Here is a 15,226-nt window from a genome sequence, read left to right on the forward strand (position 1 = left end):
GGGATTAGGTTTTCCCTGTTCTTTTCTTTTACTGAGCTTTAAAAAAACAACTTTTCAAGTACCTCAAAGCTTTTTTTTTTAACTGGAGTTCCTGTACCGACGGCACACTAACTCAGCTGCTCACAGTGATTGATTTGCAGTCTGTCGTTCAGCTCTGTCTTCTACAGCTTGAGGTGAGTTATTTTTTTCTTTACACTGTTTGGACCAATGTTTCTTTTAATTTTTTCTCTTTTAGCTGTTGGTAGTTTTTAAAGCTGTTTCCCTATGGTCTTCAATTTTAGATTCTGTTTTCTTACCACCTCCGTCACCATGTAATGAGAAGCTTTTTATGTTGTCTAGTGCAACATAAATGAGATGCATGGAGTTCAGTTGATTGAAGATCTCAAACAGGTTTATTAACTGCTAACAGGTATATACAGTGCAGAGCTAACTATTTACAGGACTTGCCTCTTGGTCTTACAGTTACAGTATGAGCATGGCACATAGTCGCATGACCATATCCTGGTACTTAGCTCATTAGCATACTAAGATCTTAAAGGGACATCACTCTTAAAGGCAATCACACAATGCCTCCCTCTTGCCACTTGTTCCCACTAAACCTTGGGGAGATTCTCCAGGAATTATATTAAAACCATGAGGAGCGAATGCTCTCCCATCCCATCAGTCCATTCAGATCAATGGTGATGGTAACAGCTGCTATTCCTACTTCCTCCAGAGATGGTGTTGCAACCTTCGAAACATAACGCCTGAAAAAAAAGGGATAATTTCCTATTCGTGTCTTCAGATCAATTTGCCTATGAGGAATTAACCTCTGATTGGCCTCAGAAAGGCACAGCAAATATACCTTGAGTCCAAGGAACAGGCCAGCGACACTCACCACTGCACTTAGGGCCATTACAGATCATGGCAGAGCCACAAAGTCCCACACCAAGGGGTGCAGGGATGTTTTGCCTTACAGATGAGGTTTCTGCATTGGTACAGACTGCGAGTTAAAAAGGTCAATAGTGAGGGTTGAGAGCCAGGTCACCCAGCGACACTGTAATCTTTCAGTGTCAATCCCCGACATGAGACTGCTCTTGATCCAGTGTAATTAGGGAAGAAGCAAGGCTGGTTGCACACAAGAATATCAGCCTCCACGTACATTGTTCTAACCCAGTCCTGCCTCTGCCTCGCAGCACTGCCTCCCCCTCCACCTGATTCCTAACGCTGCCCTCAATGATAACCAACAATCTACACTTCAATTAATCCAGCAAACAATTACCTGACTGAAGCAGTAAGTAGAGGCCTGCAGTGTGCTGTAAATTATAACCGTTTCCAAATGTTTTATTATCTCAGGAGCTGCGGCCAATTCAGTTTTATAGAATTCCTGTTTCCCGGCAGCATCAATCTAATAGAAAGCTAAGACTGACTCACAGGCTGGCAATGCCCTGGACTGAAGCGGCAGGATTCCCGGCACCATCAGCCACCTGATGGGCACTCAATCCCAGATCCTCGCCGCACCGCGATACCCACACTCAGAGGGCCAGCGGCCTAGAAATTCCATTGCGTGACGACCCCCTTATTTTGGATAAAGAGCAGACGCACCAGGACCCAGTATGGTGGGTTGCGTGAACAATGCTCATTCCGCACTGTAAGAAAGACTTGCACTTATATAGCGCCTGTCACAACCTCAGGACATCCCAAACGCTTTACAGACAATGAAGTACTTTTGAAGTGAAGTCACTGTTGTAATGTAGGAAATGCAGCAGCCAATTTGTGCACAGCAAGATCCCACAAACAGCGATGTGACAATGACCAGCTAATCTGTTCTTTGTGATGTTGATTGAGAGATAAATATTGGCCAGGACACTGGGGAGAACTCCCCTGCTCCTCTTCAAAATAGCTGCATTTACATCTACTGAGGCCTTGGTTTAATATCACATCTGAAAGACAGCACAGCACTCCCTCACTCCCGCGCCAGCCTAAATTTTAAGGCTCAAGACTCCAGAGCGGGGCTTGAACCCACACCCTTCAGACTCGGAAACATGAGTACTACCAACTGAGCCACAGCTGGCACTGTAAGTATACTACCCGTCATATTGGTTAGGGTGCCCGGTAGTGGCCTGGGAGGCCTGCCTGCAGCTAGCATTAACACCACTGCTTCTGCAAATTGGAGGTCTGAGGTCTACGATTGCCGAATCTCCAGTAATCAAAGATTAATCTCTGGGACACTGCTGCGAGTAACACCTGGGGGAAGATCCCATGGAGAAGACCAGGGAAATTCATTTACTGTCCTAACCAACATTTTTGCCTCATCCCAAATCACTATAAACAGATAAACTGGTCATTTATTTCAGTGTTTTGTGGGATCTTGCTGTGCAGAAATTCACTGTGACATTTGCCTACATTAGCATTACTACACCTCAAGCTACTTCATTGGCTGAAAATCACTTTGAGGCGTCCTTAGGATCTGGAAGACGCTGTTTGACTATAGCAGGGAAGTGGGACTGAATGGATAGCTCCAGGGAGAGCTGGCATGGACTCCGTGGGCCGAATGGCCTCCTTCTGTCCAGTAAATGGCTCCATGACACTATAAATGCAAGTTCTTTACCATTACTTGGTAGTGTTATCTTTAAAAAGACTGTGGGGGTTATCGTGCAGGGAAGGATACAGTAAGTTAAACATACAATGTGAGAATAGTGTGATTGTAATCCTACCCTCTTATATTTATACTGATACTTCCATCCTTAAATTCCATTCTTAATCAAACACCTGCCTTGTTTCTGTGTTCAATATTTTCCCCCTGTTTGAACTCTAACCTTCCAGTGCATGCATGCGGCACTGAGAGCAATTTTAATCTCAAGCGATGATCAGCTTCTGGGGAGTTTTGAAAACAGTTTAATGAGCGGTGACTTAGCAGCAGAACATGAGGGGAGATGAGGAGCAGCGAGCTGTTGTGATCTGGAATGCGCTGCCTGAAAGGGCGGTGGAAGCAGATTCAATAATAAGTTTCAAAAAGAGAACTGGATAAATACTTGAAAAGGGGGAAAAAAATGCAGGACTGTCAGGACAGAGCAGGGGAGAGTGTCTAATTGGAAAGCTCCTTCCAAGAGCCAGCACTGGCACGATGGGCCAAATGGCCTCTTCCTGTGCTGTGAGTTTCTACAAAGTGATTACTGACAACGCAGCCGGCAGCTTACGTCATCCGACTGCGCCAGTCTGTGCACATGCGCAGATTGTCCCCTACCCTCTGTGCATGCGCTACGTTCCGCAGTGCCAGGACTGGTCGGCACATGCGCAGATGACGTCATCGCGTATCGCGGGCAGATGGTGGGATAGAGAGCGGGTGCGGGGAGAGCGCGGCCGAAGACCATGCTGGTGGGGGCTGCGCTCTCCTCCTCCCCCCCCCCCCCCCCCCCACCCGTTCGCTCACCCCCCCCCCACCTGCTCGCTCACCGCAACCCCCCCCGCCCGCTCGCTCACCGCACCCCCCCCCCGCCCGCTCGCTCACCGCCCTCCCCCCCGCCTGCTCGCTCACCCACCCGCCCACTCGCCCCCCCTCCCCGGCCCGCTCGCTCGCTCCCCCTCCAGCCATTGTGTGCTGCCATGTGTTTAGGTTGCCATCGTGTGATTATTTGAGCCGCGCCATCTTTAATCCTGGCAGCTGCCTGACGTCACAGACTGTGATGTGTCAGTGGTGGCGTTGTCAACAAACGCAGCCAAGTTAACGAGCTGTAGGTCATTTTATAACTTGGACAGCAGAGGGCACCCAAAAGGCTTGAAATCTCAATTTTTCTCAGGTAGGCCATGTTTTTGCACAAGAGTCGTGTCCCTTCCTGGTAATCCAAATCAGGAAATTAGAGTTGCCAACCCTCCAGAATTCTCCTGGAATCTCTGAGAATTCAGGATTAATCTCATGGACACGACTGCGAGCAACGCAGGAGAAAAAAAATCATAGGACCCTTAAAAAGAAATTGTGTTCTTACAATTTTCTTTGAACACTTTTGTTTATCAGGTATTGAAATATTGAAGATGGGAGAAAAGGTCGGTAACTGAGAATCAAGAATTATCCAATTGGATAATAAAAGGTCTGTTCACTTTCCTATTGGCTGGAATCAGGGTGGCACAGTGATTAGCACTGCAGCCTCACAGCTCCAGTGTCCCGGGTTCGATTCTGGGTACTGCTTGTGTGGAGTTTGCAAGCTCTCCCTGTGACTGTGTGGGTTGATAGGTAAATTGGCTATTGTAAATTGCCCCTCGTGGTGGTAGGAGAATGGTGGGGATGTGGGAGGATTAGTATAAATGGGTGGTTGATGGTTGGTACAGACTTGGTGGGCTGAAGGGTCTGTTTCAGTGCTGTATCTCTCTATGACTCTATGAAACATTATGAACTGGCAGGAGGACTGTGTAGAACTTCAAAAGGCCATAGACAGGTTGGTGGAATGGGCAGACAAGTGGAAGATGAAATTTAATGCAGAGAGAAGTGTGAAATGATTCATTTTGGTAGGAAGAATGCAGCGAGACAATATAAAATAAAGGGTGCAATTCTAAAGGGGGTGCAGGAGCAGGGGGACCTGGGGGTATATGTACATAAATCATTGAAGGTGGCAGGACAGGTTGAGAGAGCGGTTAACAGAGCATACAGTATTGTAGGTTTCATTAATTGGGGCATAAAGTGCAAAAGCCTGGAAGTTATGTTAAACTTGTATAGAACACTGGTTCAGCCTCAACTGGAGTATTGTGTCTAGTTCTGGGCACCACACTTTAGGAAAGATGAGAAGGCATTAGAGAGAGCGCAGAAAAGGTTCACGAGAATGGTTCCAGGGATGAGGAACTTCAGTTACATGGATAGATTGAAGAAGTTGGGAATGTTTTCTTTAAAGAGTAGATTGAGAGGAGAGTTGATAGAGATGTTCAAAATCATGAGGGGTCTGGACAGGGTAGATAGGGAAAAACTGTTCCCATTGGTGGAGGGATCGAGAACAAGAGTGCTTGGCAAAAGAAGCAATAGCAATATGAGGACATTTTGTTTTAATGCAGCGAGGGGTTAGGATCTGGAATGCACTGCCTGAGAGTGTGGTGGAGGCAGGTTCAATCGAATTGCATTGTTATCTAAAAAGGAAGAAAGTGCAGGACTACGGGGAAGTGGCACTAGGTAAATTGCTCTTTCGGAGAGCCAGCGCTGACACGATGGGCAGAATGGCCTCCTTCTGTGCTGTAACAATTCTGTGAAAGGCAGAACTCTGCCAGTGTTGAGTGACCAATCGTGGGGTGGGGTTGTTTGGTGGCAGGAGGTCATGTGATGAAACTGCTACGAATAGGCCCAATCAGAGCTGGCACCCCTGGAGGGGTAATGCTCCCCAGTGGAACTGCAAACTCACAAAAACATCCCTTGCCCTCTCAGTGAACAATTCCAAGTTTTTCTGTGTGTTTGCACCAAACAATCAATGCCGGGGCTCAACTTACATCAAAAAATATCACTATGCTCCATGTGAATGTGCTAGTTTTGGAGATGGCCGAGGGAGTTACTCTGGAACTTCTCCCTCACTGGGGGATGAAGGCAGTGCCCCTCTAATGGGTGCAGATTCCCTGAATTTCTTACTCAGGAGTGAGTGCCACAATATACGCTCAGCTGCCAGTGTCTGACAAGGAAAACACGCGGAGCCAGTGGAAACTGGAATGGATTTAGGTCAGCACGGAATTTTCTGTTCTTGTGGTTTATGGGGCACTTCACGTAGTGAAGGAGAAGACTTGAAATGGCTCTTACAGCAGGCCACACCTCAGTTATAAGCTTGGTAGCACTCTCGCCTCTGAGTCAGAAGGTTGTGGAATCAAGTCCCATTCTGGAGAGTTTTACCCCTGTGTCCTGGACAATATTCATCGCTCAATCAACATCACAAAAACAGATTATCTGGTCTTTATCAGATTGCTGTTTGTGGGATCTTGCTGTGCACAAATCAGTTGCTCTATTTCCTACATTACAACAGTGACTACACTTCAAAAGTGCTTCATTGGCTGGAAGGTGCTTTGAATATAAATGTACGTCCTGTTTTAATTGCCCACCACTAGTTGCCCTTCGGAAGATGAGTCTTCTCCTTGAACATCTGCAGTTCATGTGGCAAATTCACAGGCTGTGGGCATTTATTACACATTCCTAATTACCCTGGGTTAGGTGGTGGTGAGTCACCTTCCTGAATATAACTGAGTGGCTTGTTAGGCGGTTTCAGAGTCTAGTTAAGAGTCCATCACATTTTATGTAACTCAGGAGTCATATATAGCACAGATTTCCTTCCCTAAGGGATCAGTGATCCAGATGAGTTTTTGTAACAATCCAGTAGTTTCATGGTCACTGTTCCTAATATCCACTTTTTAAATCCCAAATTTATTTAATTAATGGAGTTTAACCTCCCCAGTTGATGTAATGAAATTTGAACTTATACCTCCAGGCTAATAGTCCAGTAATATAACCACTAGACCATCTGCACCCCTTGTCATTCTATGTGATGGTGATGGCGGGTTTGGGAAGTGCTACTGAAGGCTATAGTGTGTGACAAACACAAACAGCAGGCGGAAATGAAAGCTCTTTTCTCCGTCACTGTGAAAAATGACAGGCCAGTGAGAACTGCAGATAAAATAAGTGACCGATTGCATACAGTTGGCATTGTGGGTGAAATACTCATTACCGTGGGATCTCTGGGCCTGTTGTTTACACCTCCCTGCTGTAGAATTCATTTAAACTGACACATTTTCCATTAAAAGTGGGGCACCTGTGCAGATAATTTCATTCTGTTGGCCCAGTTCCAGCAATGACAGACTTCTCCCACTAGACTCAAGTATTTGGTTGTTATTTTCACTCAGTGTGGATTATGAAGGAGGGTGGAAGGTGGGGGGGGGGGGGTAGTGTGGGATGTTTTAATTGAACAAAAATGCAGGAAATGTGTTTAAGGAGCATTGTATTGTGCTGTGTAAAATCTGCTGGTTAGTCTGAGCATGGGGATTGCAGTTTTATCCACTAACAATGGGATTCGGGCACTGGACAACGTTCAGCCACTCCATGGGCACAGGGTGAAGTCACAGATCCACAGATGGTTTGGGGTTGTGTTTCACCTGAAGCCAGTATTTTTTTCCCCGATTTCGATTCCTCCACTACCCTTTTTTTGCCTTTATTCGCATATCAGCCGTGGTCTGTAACCCCCTCTAGCTGTGAAGCCTTTCCTTCTGCTTCCTCCCCACGTTTCCTCAAGAGGGCACAGTGGCGCAGTGGTGAGCACCGCAGCCTCACAGCTCCAGTGACCTGGGTTCAATTCCGGGTACTGCCTGTGTGGAGTTTGCAAGTTCTCCCTGTGTCTGCGTGGGTTTCCTCCGGGTGCTCCGGTTTCCTCCCACATGCCAAAGACTTGCAGGTTGATAGGTAAATTGGCCATTAGCAATTGCCCCTAGTGTAGGTAGGTGGTAGGGAAATATAGGGACAGGTGGGGATGTGGTAGGAATATGGGATTAGTGTAGCATTAGTATAAATGGATGATTGATGGTCGTCACAGACTCGGTGGGCCGAAGGGCCTGTTTCAGTGCTGTATCTCTAAACTAAACGGTGTTGACTCTGGTTGTGTGCACTGGATTCACTGGATGGATCCCTCCTTCAGGACCTCACCCAAACAGCCATTCTTTACTAGTGCACAGACAGAAAGAAGCCTGGGCCTTCTCCCACCCGCTTTCTCCCATCCACGGTGAGGCAGGGCTTCCACTCGCACCTGAGAAGAGCCCCCTCAATGCTAGGGTCATTTACAGATGGAAGCCAGTCTCCCTGATCTCCACAGGCAGTCATGGGACTTGACGCATAGCCGACGGTGGGGTAAAAGAATTAGCTAGAAAGCTGCCTGTTAATAAAAGAAATCTCAAGACAATGGGTCGATCATTTAGGACTGAGATGAGTAGAAACTTCTTCACTCAAAGGGTTGTCAATCCCCAAAACCGTCCACTCCAGAGGGTAGTAGATGCTCCGTCATTGAGCATACTGAAAGCTGAGACAGACAGACCCTTGGTCTCTCTGGGAATCGAGGGATATGGGGAATGGGCGGGAAGTCTCTTCTCCTTTTCCTGACAAGGCCTGGCCTGCGGTCCATTCTCTGATGGTGCTTCTACATCCTCTCTGACTCCTCCGTTGACATAAGGTAGTGTTTGCGTCCTGTGTTCAAAGAGTGAACATGTCGTGAAACATGGCCGTGGGCACTTGTCACTCACTTGCCCATTTTTTAGCGGGTAATCAGTTTTCTGCGAGCATTCGGGCAGCGAGGCAGCAGATGTCATCCCTGAGTCCCTTTCCAGCCTCCACCCACCCCCTTCAGTCTGCAGGAGAGAGGGGAGGGGAGAGTCTAGGCCTGAGTGTTGCAGGCCTGTTGACTGTAGCAAGCGTCACAGGCAGGCCTGATCTCTTGTTGACACTCATTATCTACATGGCCATGTACACACGTTCTTGCAAGGTTTTGGTGGGGGGAAGGGCACAATGGGCACAGAATAGTAAAGAGGCAGCAGGAATTCTGCCCATTTTGAGACCAACTAAAGCTCAGTTAACCTAGCACAGGCCAGGGACCAAACCTGGGGCCTACCTGTTAAGTTTGGCCCAGTTTCACACTAGGCACTGTTGGGTTATTCTGGGCCTACTGCTGGGTTTTCACCAGGCAGCACCAGGTGGCAATAGAGGGACGGTGCAAGTAAAACTGGTCGGAAATTTGACTCTGTGCCCCCCCTTTTCCTCATTTCCATACAGCAAGCAGCAAAGGACTGTCCGGAAACAATCCCACTAGGGGAGAGAGGAATGAAGGCCAGGTCAGGAAGGTGACAGCAAGATCAGCTGGCTGCCTGATTGCGCCTCATTTTCCACTCCAAAGATCGAGGAGAAAGATCCAGCCCCTAGTTTCTGAGGATCGAGCTACGAGAAAGGACTGGAAAACCTGAGTTTTTCAGTCTTGAAAGGCTATGAATGAGGTGGAACCTTGTCGAGGTACAGAAGATGATAAATTACACCGAAAAGACAAATTTGGAACCAGTTTTAAACAATACCATGGCAACAGAAGAAAATTCAAACTGTAGAAGACAAATTTAGGATTGATATTGGGAATTTATTTTTCCCACAGGGAGTTTGATCCAGGTAGGTGAGCTTAGGCAAAAATCCTGCATTCACGAAGAAACATAGGAATGGGGGGGGGGGGGGGGGAGGCCATTCAGCCCCTCTAGCCTGTTCCATTATTCCATTTGATCATCGCATGATTTGTATCTTGATTCCACCCTCCTCAGTTCCATATCCTTCAATAACCTTCCCTAACAAATGTCTATCAATCCTCGTTTTGACATTTTCAAATGACCCCCAGCCTGAATTACATTTTTTTTGTGTGGGGGGGGGGGGGGGGGTGCAGACGGTGGGACGGTGTTCCAGATTTCCACTACCCTTTGTGTGAAGAAGTGCTTCCTGACATCACCCTGAACCTAGCTCTAATTTTAAGGTTATGTTCCCTTGTTCTAGACTCTGTTCAACAGAGGAAATATTTTTCTCTCTATCCACCCTGAGAAGTCATCTTAAACACCTTGATTAGGTCACCCCTTAATCTTGCATACTCAATGGAATACAAGCCTAGTTAGCCTCTGTAACCTGAGTTCATACGTTAACCCTGGTGAATCTGTACTGTTGGTTGCTGAGATGGAGGATGGCAATTGGTTTTGAGTTTGAATGAGTTGAATGACCTTCCTCAACTGTATTTATCTCGTGTTCTTCTACCATTTTGGTTTCAAGGCATTTTCTTTCTTTAAAGCTTTCACGGCTTTCATATTTTTGCCTCTGAGTTTTCACAGTGCAGTCTAGTCTCACTAAACAGTCTCCTGCCCAATATCTCCGGTAACCTTCAAGACACACATTGGCTGCTAATCAGTCCTGCAGTTGATTAATAATTGAGCAATTCCTTAACCTCCAGGCGGCCGATTCCCAAATGTTTCCTCAGCGGAAAGCCAAAAGAATGAGCATTTTCAACATTTCACCCCCAATGCAGGTCCAACACGATTCAATTATTAATCGGTCCCTGCTTCTCGGTCAAGTGGCTTAATGTAATGACAGAGGAGACTGAAAAGAAACTGGCTGAGGTTTGGTCAATTATTTGTTTAGCGTAAAGTTGCCGCTCAGATGTTTATGTTGTGTTTGGACTGTTTTTTGATGCACCTACAGAGAGACTGGTCTCGTGAGATTCAATCCCTTAATTTCTATGCAAGTCTGGCATTAGAGTAAGGTCTGAGCGATGCAGACAAGTGCATGGGGCACTGCTGGAGGTGACTGAACCATAAATACTCATGGGGGGGGGGGGCGAACATTTCTCCCACTTCACAAATGCATAAAAGGCGTGACTGTTAAACTCCAGCCCGAGCTACGTCTGCAAAGCAGGAGAAGCTCTGAAATCCATCACAATGGCCTTTGTGAAGATCGGAAGATTTCCTTTGAAAATCATGAGGGATAGAGGAAAGGGAAGATCTACCCTCTATGTTTTAAAGAAAGACTTGCATTTATATAGCACCTTTCACAACCTCAGGGCATCCCTAAGGGGCTTTACAGCCAATGAAGTACTTTTGAGGTGCAGTCACTGTTGTAATGTAGGAAATGTGGCCGCCTATTTGCGCACAGCAAGCTCCCACAATCGGCAATGTGATAATGACCAGATTATCCGTTAGTTTTAAAGCGTTATTGAGGGATAAACATTGGGCAGGACATTGGGGAGAACTCCCCTGCTCTTCTTCGAAATAGTGGCTGTGGGATTTCTTATATCCACCAGAGCAATTCCTACCCCACAAGGTGCAGCGGGAGTCACTCAACATCAATCAGAAAGTGGAAACCGGTTGATCAGCTCAGTACACGTCCAGAGGTTTGGAGGGGGTGGCGTTGCTGGGGGTGAATGTTGGGTGAACACCTGAGACCCTCGTTCCTCTATGTTGCTATTCCATACTGGATGACACCTTTCCCAACGGAACCATGAAGGAGGGCTGACAAGAACGGATGCATCAGATGGTCTTTGTCTGGCCTTCAGTGTTCCAAACTCCCACTTCTGACGAACATTTTTTCCAATTTGACTGATGGATCACGATGTGGCAGCATCTAGGCTCCCACACTGTCAGCTTCAGCTGCCTCACAGTGCTGACAGTTGTGCCCAGTAACTGCTGACTGGCCCCTGGGGCACAGATCCAGCCAAACTGCTTTACCCAACAGCTGGCCCAATACTTCCGACATATCACACACAGACGGTGCATTTACTAGGAATTACCCACTATTCTGTAAGAGGGCACTGTGGGGCCCCACATTCTGTGAGAAAAGCTAAAAGCTTTTAGTAAAACAACTTTCCTTTCACAACTACAGGACTTTGCAAAGCTCTTTACAGACGGTGAAAGACTTTTGAAGTGTAGTCACTGTTACAATGTAGGAAACACGGCAGCCAATTTGTGCACAGCAAGATCCCACAAACAGCAAATATGTTTCCTTCTTTCCCTGCCCTCTTTCCCTGGTCTCCTCTCACCCTGTCCACATTCTGCTTGTTATTTGCAGCTCCAGTAATCCCCCTAACTGGAACAGCAGCCTCAATCCCCTCTTTACATCTATAATACTGTTTAATCGTATTTGCGCTCTTAGGAAAGTTTCCAAGCAGAAGGAGTTTAAGCTTTAAAAATATTCCCAGCCCTCCACCCCCCCCCCACCCCCCCCGTTTAATCTATTTATTGTTTCTTTTGTACGGTGGTTGAGGGGGGCGGAATCTGAGAAAGGGGGTTTGGCACTGATTCCTGCTTCCTGTGCAGTGCACAACTTGATCCTGCCTATGCTTGAGGTTGCCAATGGCTGCGCATCGCCATGGAAATGCTTCTTACTTGTTCCAGCGGAATGACCAGAAAGGACCCTCCACCGGCAGTCTCGATTACTATGGCGAGGAACTTGGGGTTGATGGCACAGAAGTGGTTGTCATGGACATTCTTGGTGATGGAGATGCCGTCAAAGCAGCGTTCCCGGCTAGCAGCTTTTCCGTAAACATTCCGAAACTTGGAGCTGCGATACTGCGGGCGCCATGACATCTGTAAAGCAAGCGGAGCAAGTGTGTTAATATCGTCCTCCAGCGGGCCAGTGCACAGCTAACACTCAGCAGCAGCAATCATAAGATCAAACAGATTCAGCCACTGACCCCTCTAGTGGTTCGAGGTCCATCTGACAATGAATTGTGGGATGTGTGTACCCTCTGCCCACTGAAGGTCCCCTCTTAAACGGACAAATGGAGGGTGATTTCCCCTGGTTCCCATCTGTAGTGACATTGTAAATCCATTCACCGAGGTTTCCTTCTTTCTGACAAATTTGTAACTACATTCTTTTACAACACGTTTACAATTTCATGAGAAATAACAAACAGACCAAATCTTAGCCCATGAATCATAGAATCATTGCAGAAAGGTAAAAGGCCATTTGGCCATTCATGCCTGTGCCAGCTCTTTCAAGGGGAGACAGTGACATAGTGGTAATGTCATTGAGCTAGTAATCGAAAGGCCCAGGCTAATGGTCTGGGGACATGGATTCAAATCCCAGCACAGTAGCTGGTGGAATTTAAATTCAATTAATTAATAAATTCAATTAATTAATAAAAATATGGAAATGAAAGCTAGTCTCAGTAACAGTGCCAAGAAACTATCATCGATTGTCGTAAAAACCCATCATGTTCATTAATGTCCTTTAGAAAAGGAAATCTGCCTTCCTTACCTGGTCTGAGCTACATGTGATTCCAGACCTACAGCAATGGGGTTGACTCTTAACTGCCCTCTGAAATGACCTAGCAAGCCACTCAGTTGTCAAGGACATTTCGGGATTTGCCTTGCCAGCCATGCCCACATCCCATGAAAGAATTTTTTTTTAAACTATCCATTGAGTCCCACTCCACTGTTCTCTCCCTGTTGCCCTGCAAATGTTTCCTTTTCAAATATATATCCAATTGCCTTTTGGAAGTTATTACTGAAACAGCTTCCACTACCGGCCTTGACCTTTCACCTCTGATGGAAAACTGATGTTGGGTTGAAGCTGGAATGTTCCGCCACAGAGGGTTGCTAGAAGGATGTGCAGACTCAGAAGCAGCAAAACCACTTTGCAGCACACACTGTCCTCGTACCCAGCAACTGTCCTGTGAATTCTGCCCTTTTTATCTACAGTGTTGGCATTAAATCGATAGTGTGAATGGTCACCATCACCACCAGATTGAATAAAACCCCCTATATCGAATCAGGATAGTGTGTACTTTTAATGTAATTTTAGCTCAATGATTTCAGGGCATCAATTATAAATTGCTTAAGCTTTGCTCTTACAGCTCTAATACTGCTGGAATCTCACATGAGATTAATCCCACAAAATGGTCCCCAGACATGCACAATATTAGTTAACCATTAGAAGCTTTATTTATTTATCTCAAACTTGTGCGTCTCTGCTCTTGCAGCAAATGCAAAATAAGAAATTTATATCACACCTTTCATGACCTCAAGAACATCCCTAAGCACTTTACAGCCAATAAGGTACTTGTTGAAGCGTAATAATGTAGAAAATGCCTCAGCCAATTTACACACAGCAAGATCCCACAAACAGCAATGTGATAATGACCAGATAATCTGTCTAAGTGATGTTGGTTGAGGAGTAAATATTGATCAGGACAACGGGGAGAACTCCTCCTATTCTTCATATAGTGGCCATGGGATCTTTTAGTCCCACCCATAAGAGCAGACAGGGCCTCAGTTTAACATCTCATCTGCAAGGCAGCACCTCCAACAGTGCAGCAGTCCCTCAGTATTGCACTGGAGTGTCGGCCTTGATTACATGCTCAGGTTTCTAGAGTAAGACTTGAACCCTTGCCCTTCTGACTCAGAGACGAGAGGAAAGCTGTATGGATGTAGCACGACAATGAGAGTGAACCAACTAATCATGTGGTAGCACTGAGCCATGACTGATAAAATGACCTAAAAGAGCTCATCAAGTTAAATATAAGTTTATATTTCCTCGCGGTGAAACCTAACTCAATGGACAACATGGCAGAACACTTTCATCTGCTAAATTGGCTCCTGAAAATTATTTTTTTTCTTGTGTTTTGTTGGTAATCAGTGAAGTGTAACAAGTGTTTTAAAGGAATAATGGAAGATACATTCCCAGCCTGTGTTTGTAGGCCGAGGTCAAGCCTGGTACTATGGTAACTAACAGCCCCCAGCAGTACAAGCAACAGGAGATTACATTAGCCGCCAGTGCCGTTCCTTTTGAGGTGGTACCTCACTCCACTGGAGGGCATGAGTGCAGCCACGGTCACCGTGGAGTTGCCAATGTGCAATGGGGTGGGATGAGGGGGAGGGAGGCCGGGAGCAGGGCTCAGAATAAAATAATCACTACAGTTGTCAGAATAACTCCTTGCAATGCTGCTTAACTAACCTTGAAGGGCTGCACGAAGACGAATACTTGGCAGTCAAATAAAAAATTTGCCACGCACATTTTTCATGAGGACGGCCGTCCTCTAACAGGACTGTTCTTTCTCGCTGACATGCTGCATGTGGAATGTCAAGTTCTATTTGTTCGCATATGACTTCATTCCTTGTGATTTACGGGGTAAATTAAGTCAGTAACGGGCGAGGGCCAAACCTTTTCATCTCAATGCCTAGGATTCTCAATTCCCTGGGATCTGCTTTTATTGGACACAGTGTTATACAGACAGGCTGACCTGACACTGGACCCAGATGAACTCAAAAGAACACACTTCCTGCATGAATGAGGCAGTCCAGAGAAAACAACAGCCCCACTCTTCCTGCAATTACAGAAAAACCAAAAACAGCAACAGGCAAGTGTTAGACTCCCAAAAGTGCGAGACAGCTGGTTCTATAAGATCCCTTTGTAGATACAATCCCACACTCAAAATAGTCACATTTAAAATGGGCACTTGCTTATATTAGACAATAAATAATAACCATTATTCATTCACATTAACGTCAATTTCAAAGTTGCCGGTTACAGCGTCTTAAGTGCTCTGTTTATTTGAGGCTGAAACTGCTGTGTGGACTGACAGGTTCACATCTCATTAAAGGCTGTCAGCTGTGGCTCATTGGGTAGCAATTTCACCTCTGTGTTAAAGATCATAGGTTCAAGTACCACTCCAGAGACTTGAGCACAATAATCTAGGCTGACACAGCTGCAGCAGTACTTAAGGGGTGCTGCATTGTC

At 46.2% G+C, this 15,226-nt stretch overlaps 1 protein-coding gene across 3 annotated transcripts in view; it reads right to left on the bottom strand.

The window, feature by feature from the left end:
* Positions 1 to 15,226, bottom strand: part of coro2ba (coronin, actin binding protein, 2Ba) — a 174,987-nt gene that overhangs the window by 70,357 nt on the left and 89,404 nt on the right. For all 3 annotated transcript variants that reach the window (XM_068018131.1, XM_068018130.1, XM_068018132.1), the window contains exon 2: positions 11,872 to 12,072. In XM_068018131.1, the coding sequence (XP_067874232.1) occupies positions 11,872 to 12,072 (201 nt within the window). The remainder of the gene's footprint in view (positions 1 to 11,871; positions 12,073 to 15,226) is intronic.

This window comes from Heterodontus francisci, chromosome 38 (genome assembly GCF_036365525.1).
Source record: "Heterodontus francisci isolate sHetFra1 chromosome 38, sHetFra1.hap1, whole genome shotgun sequence".
Taxonomy (NCBI): Eukaryota; Metazoa; Chordata; class Chondrichthyes; order Heterodontiformes; family Heterodontidae; genus Heterodontus; species Heterodontus francisci.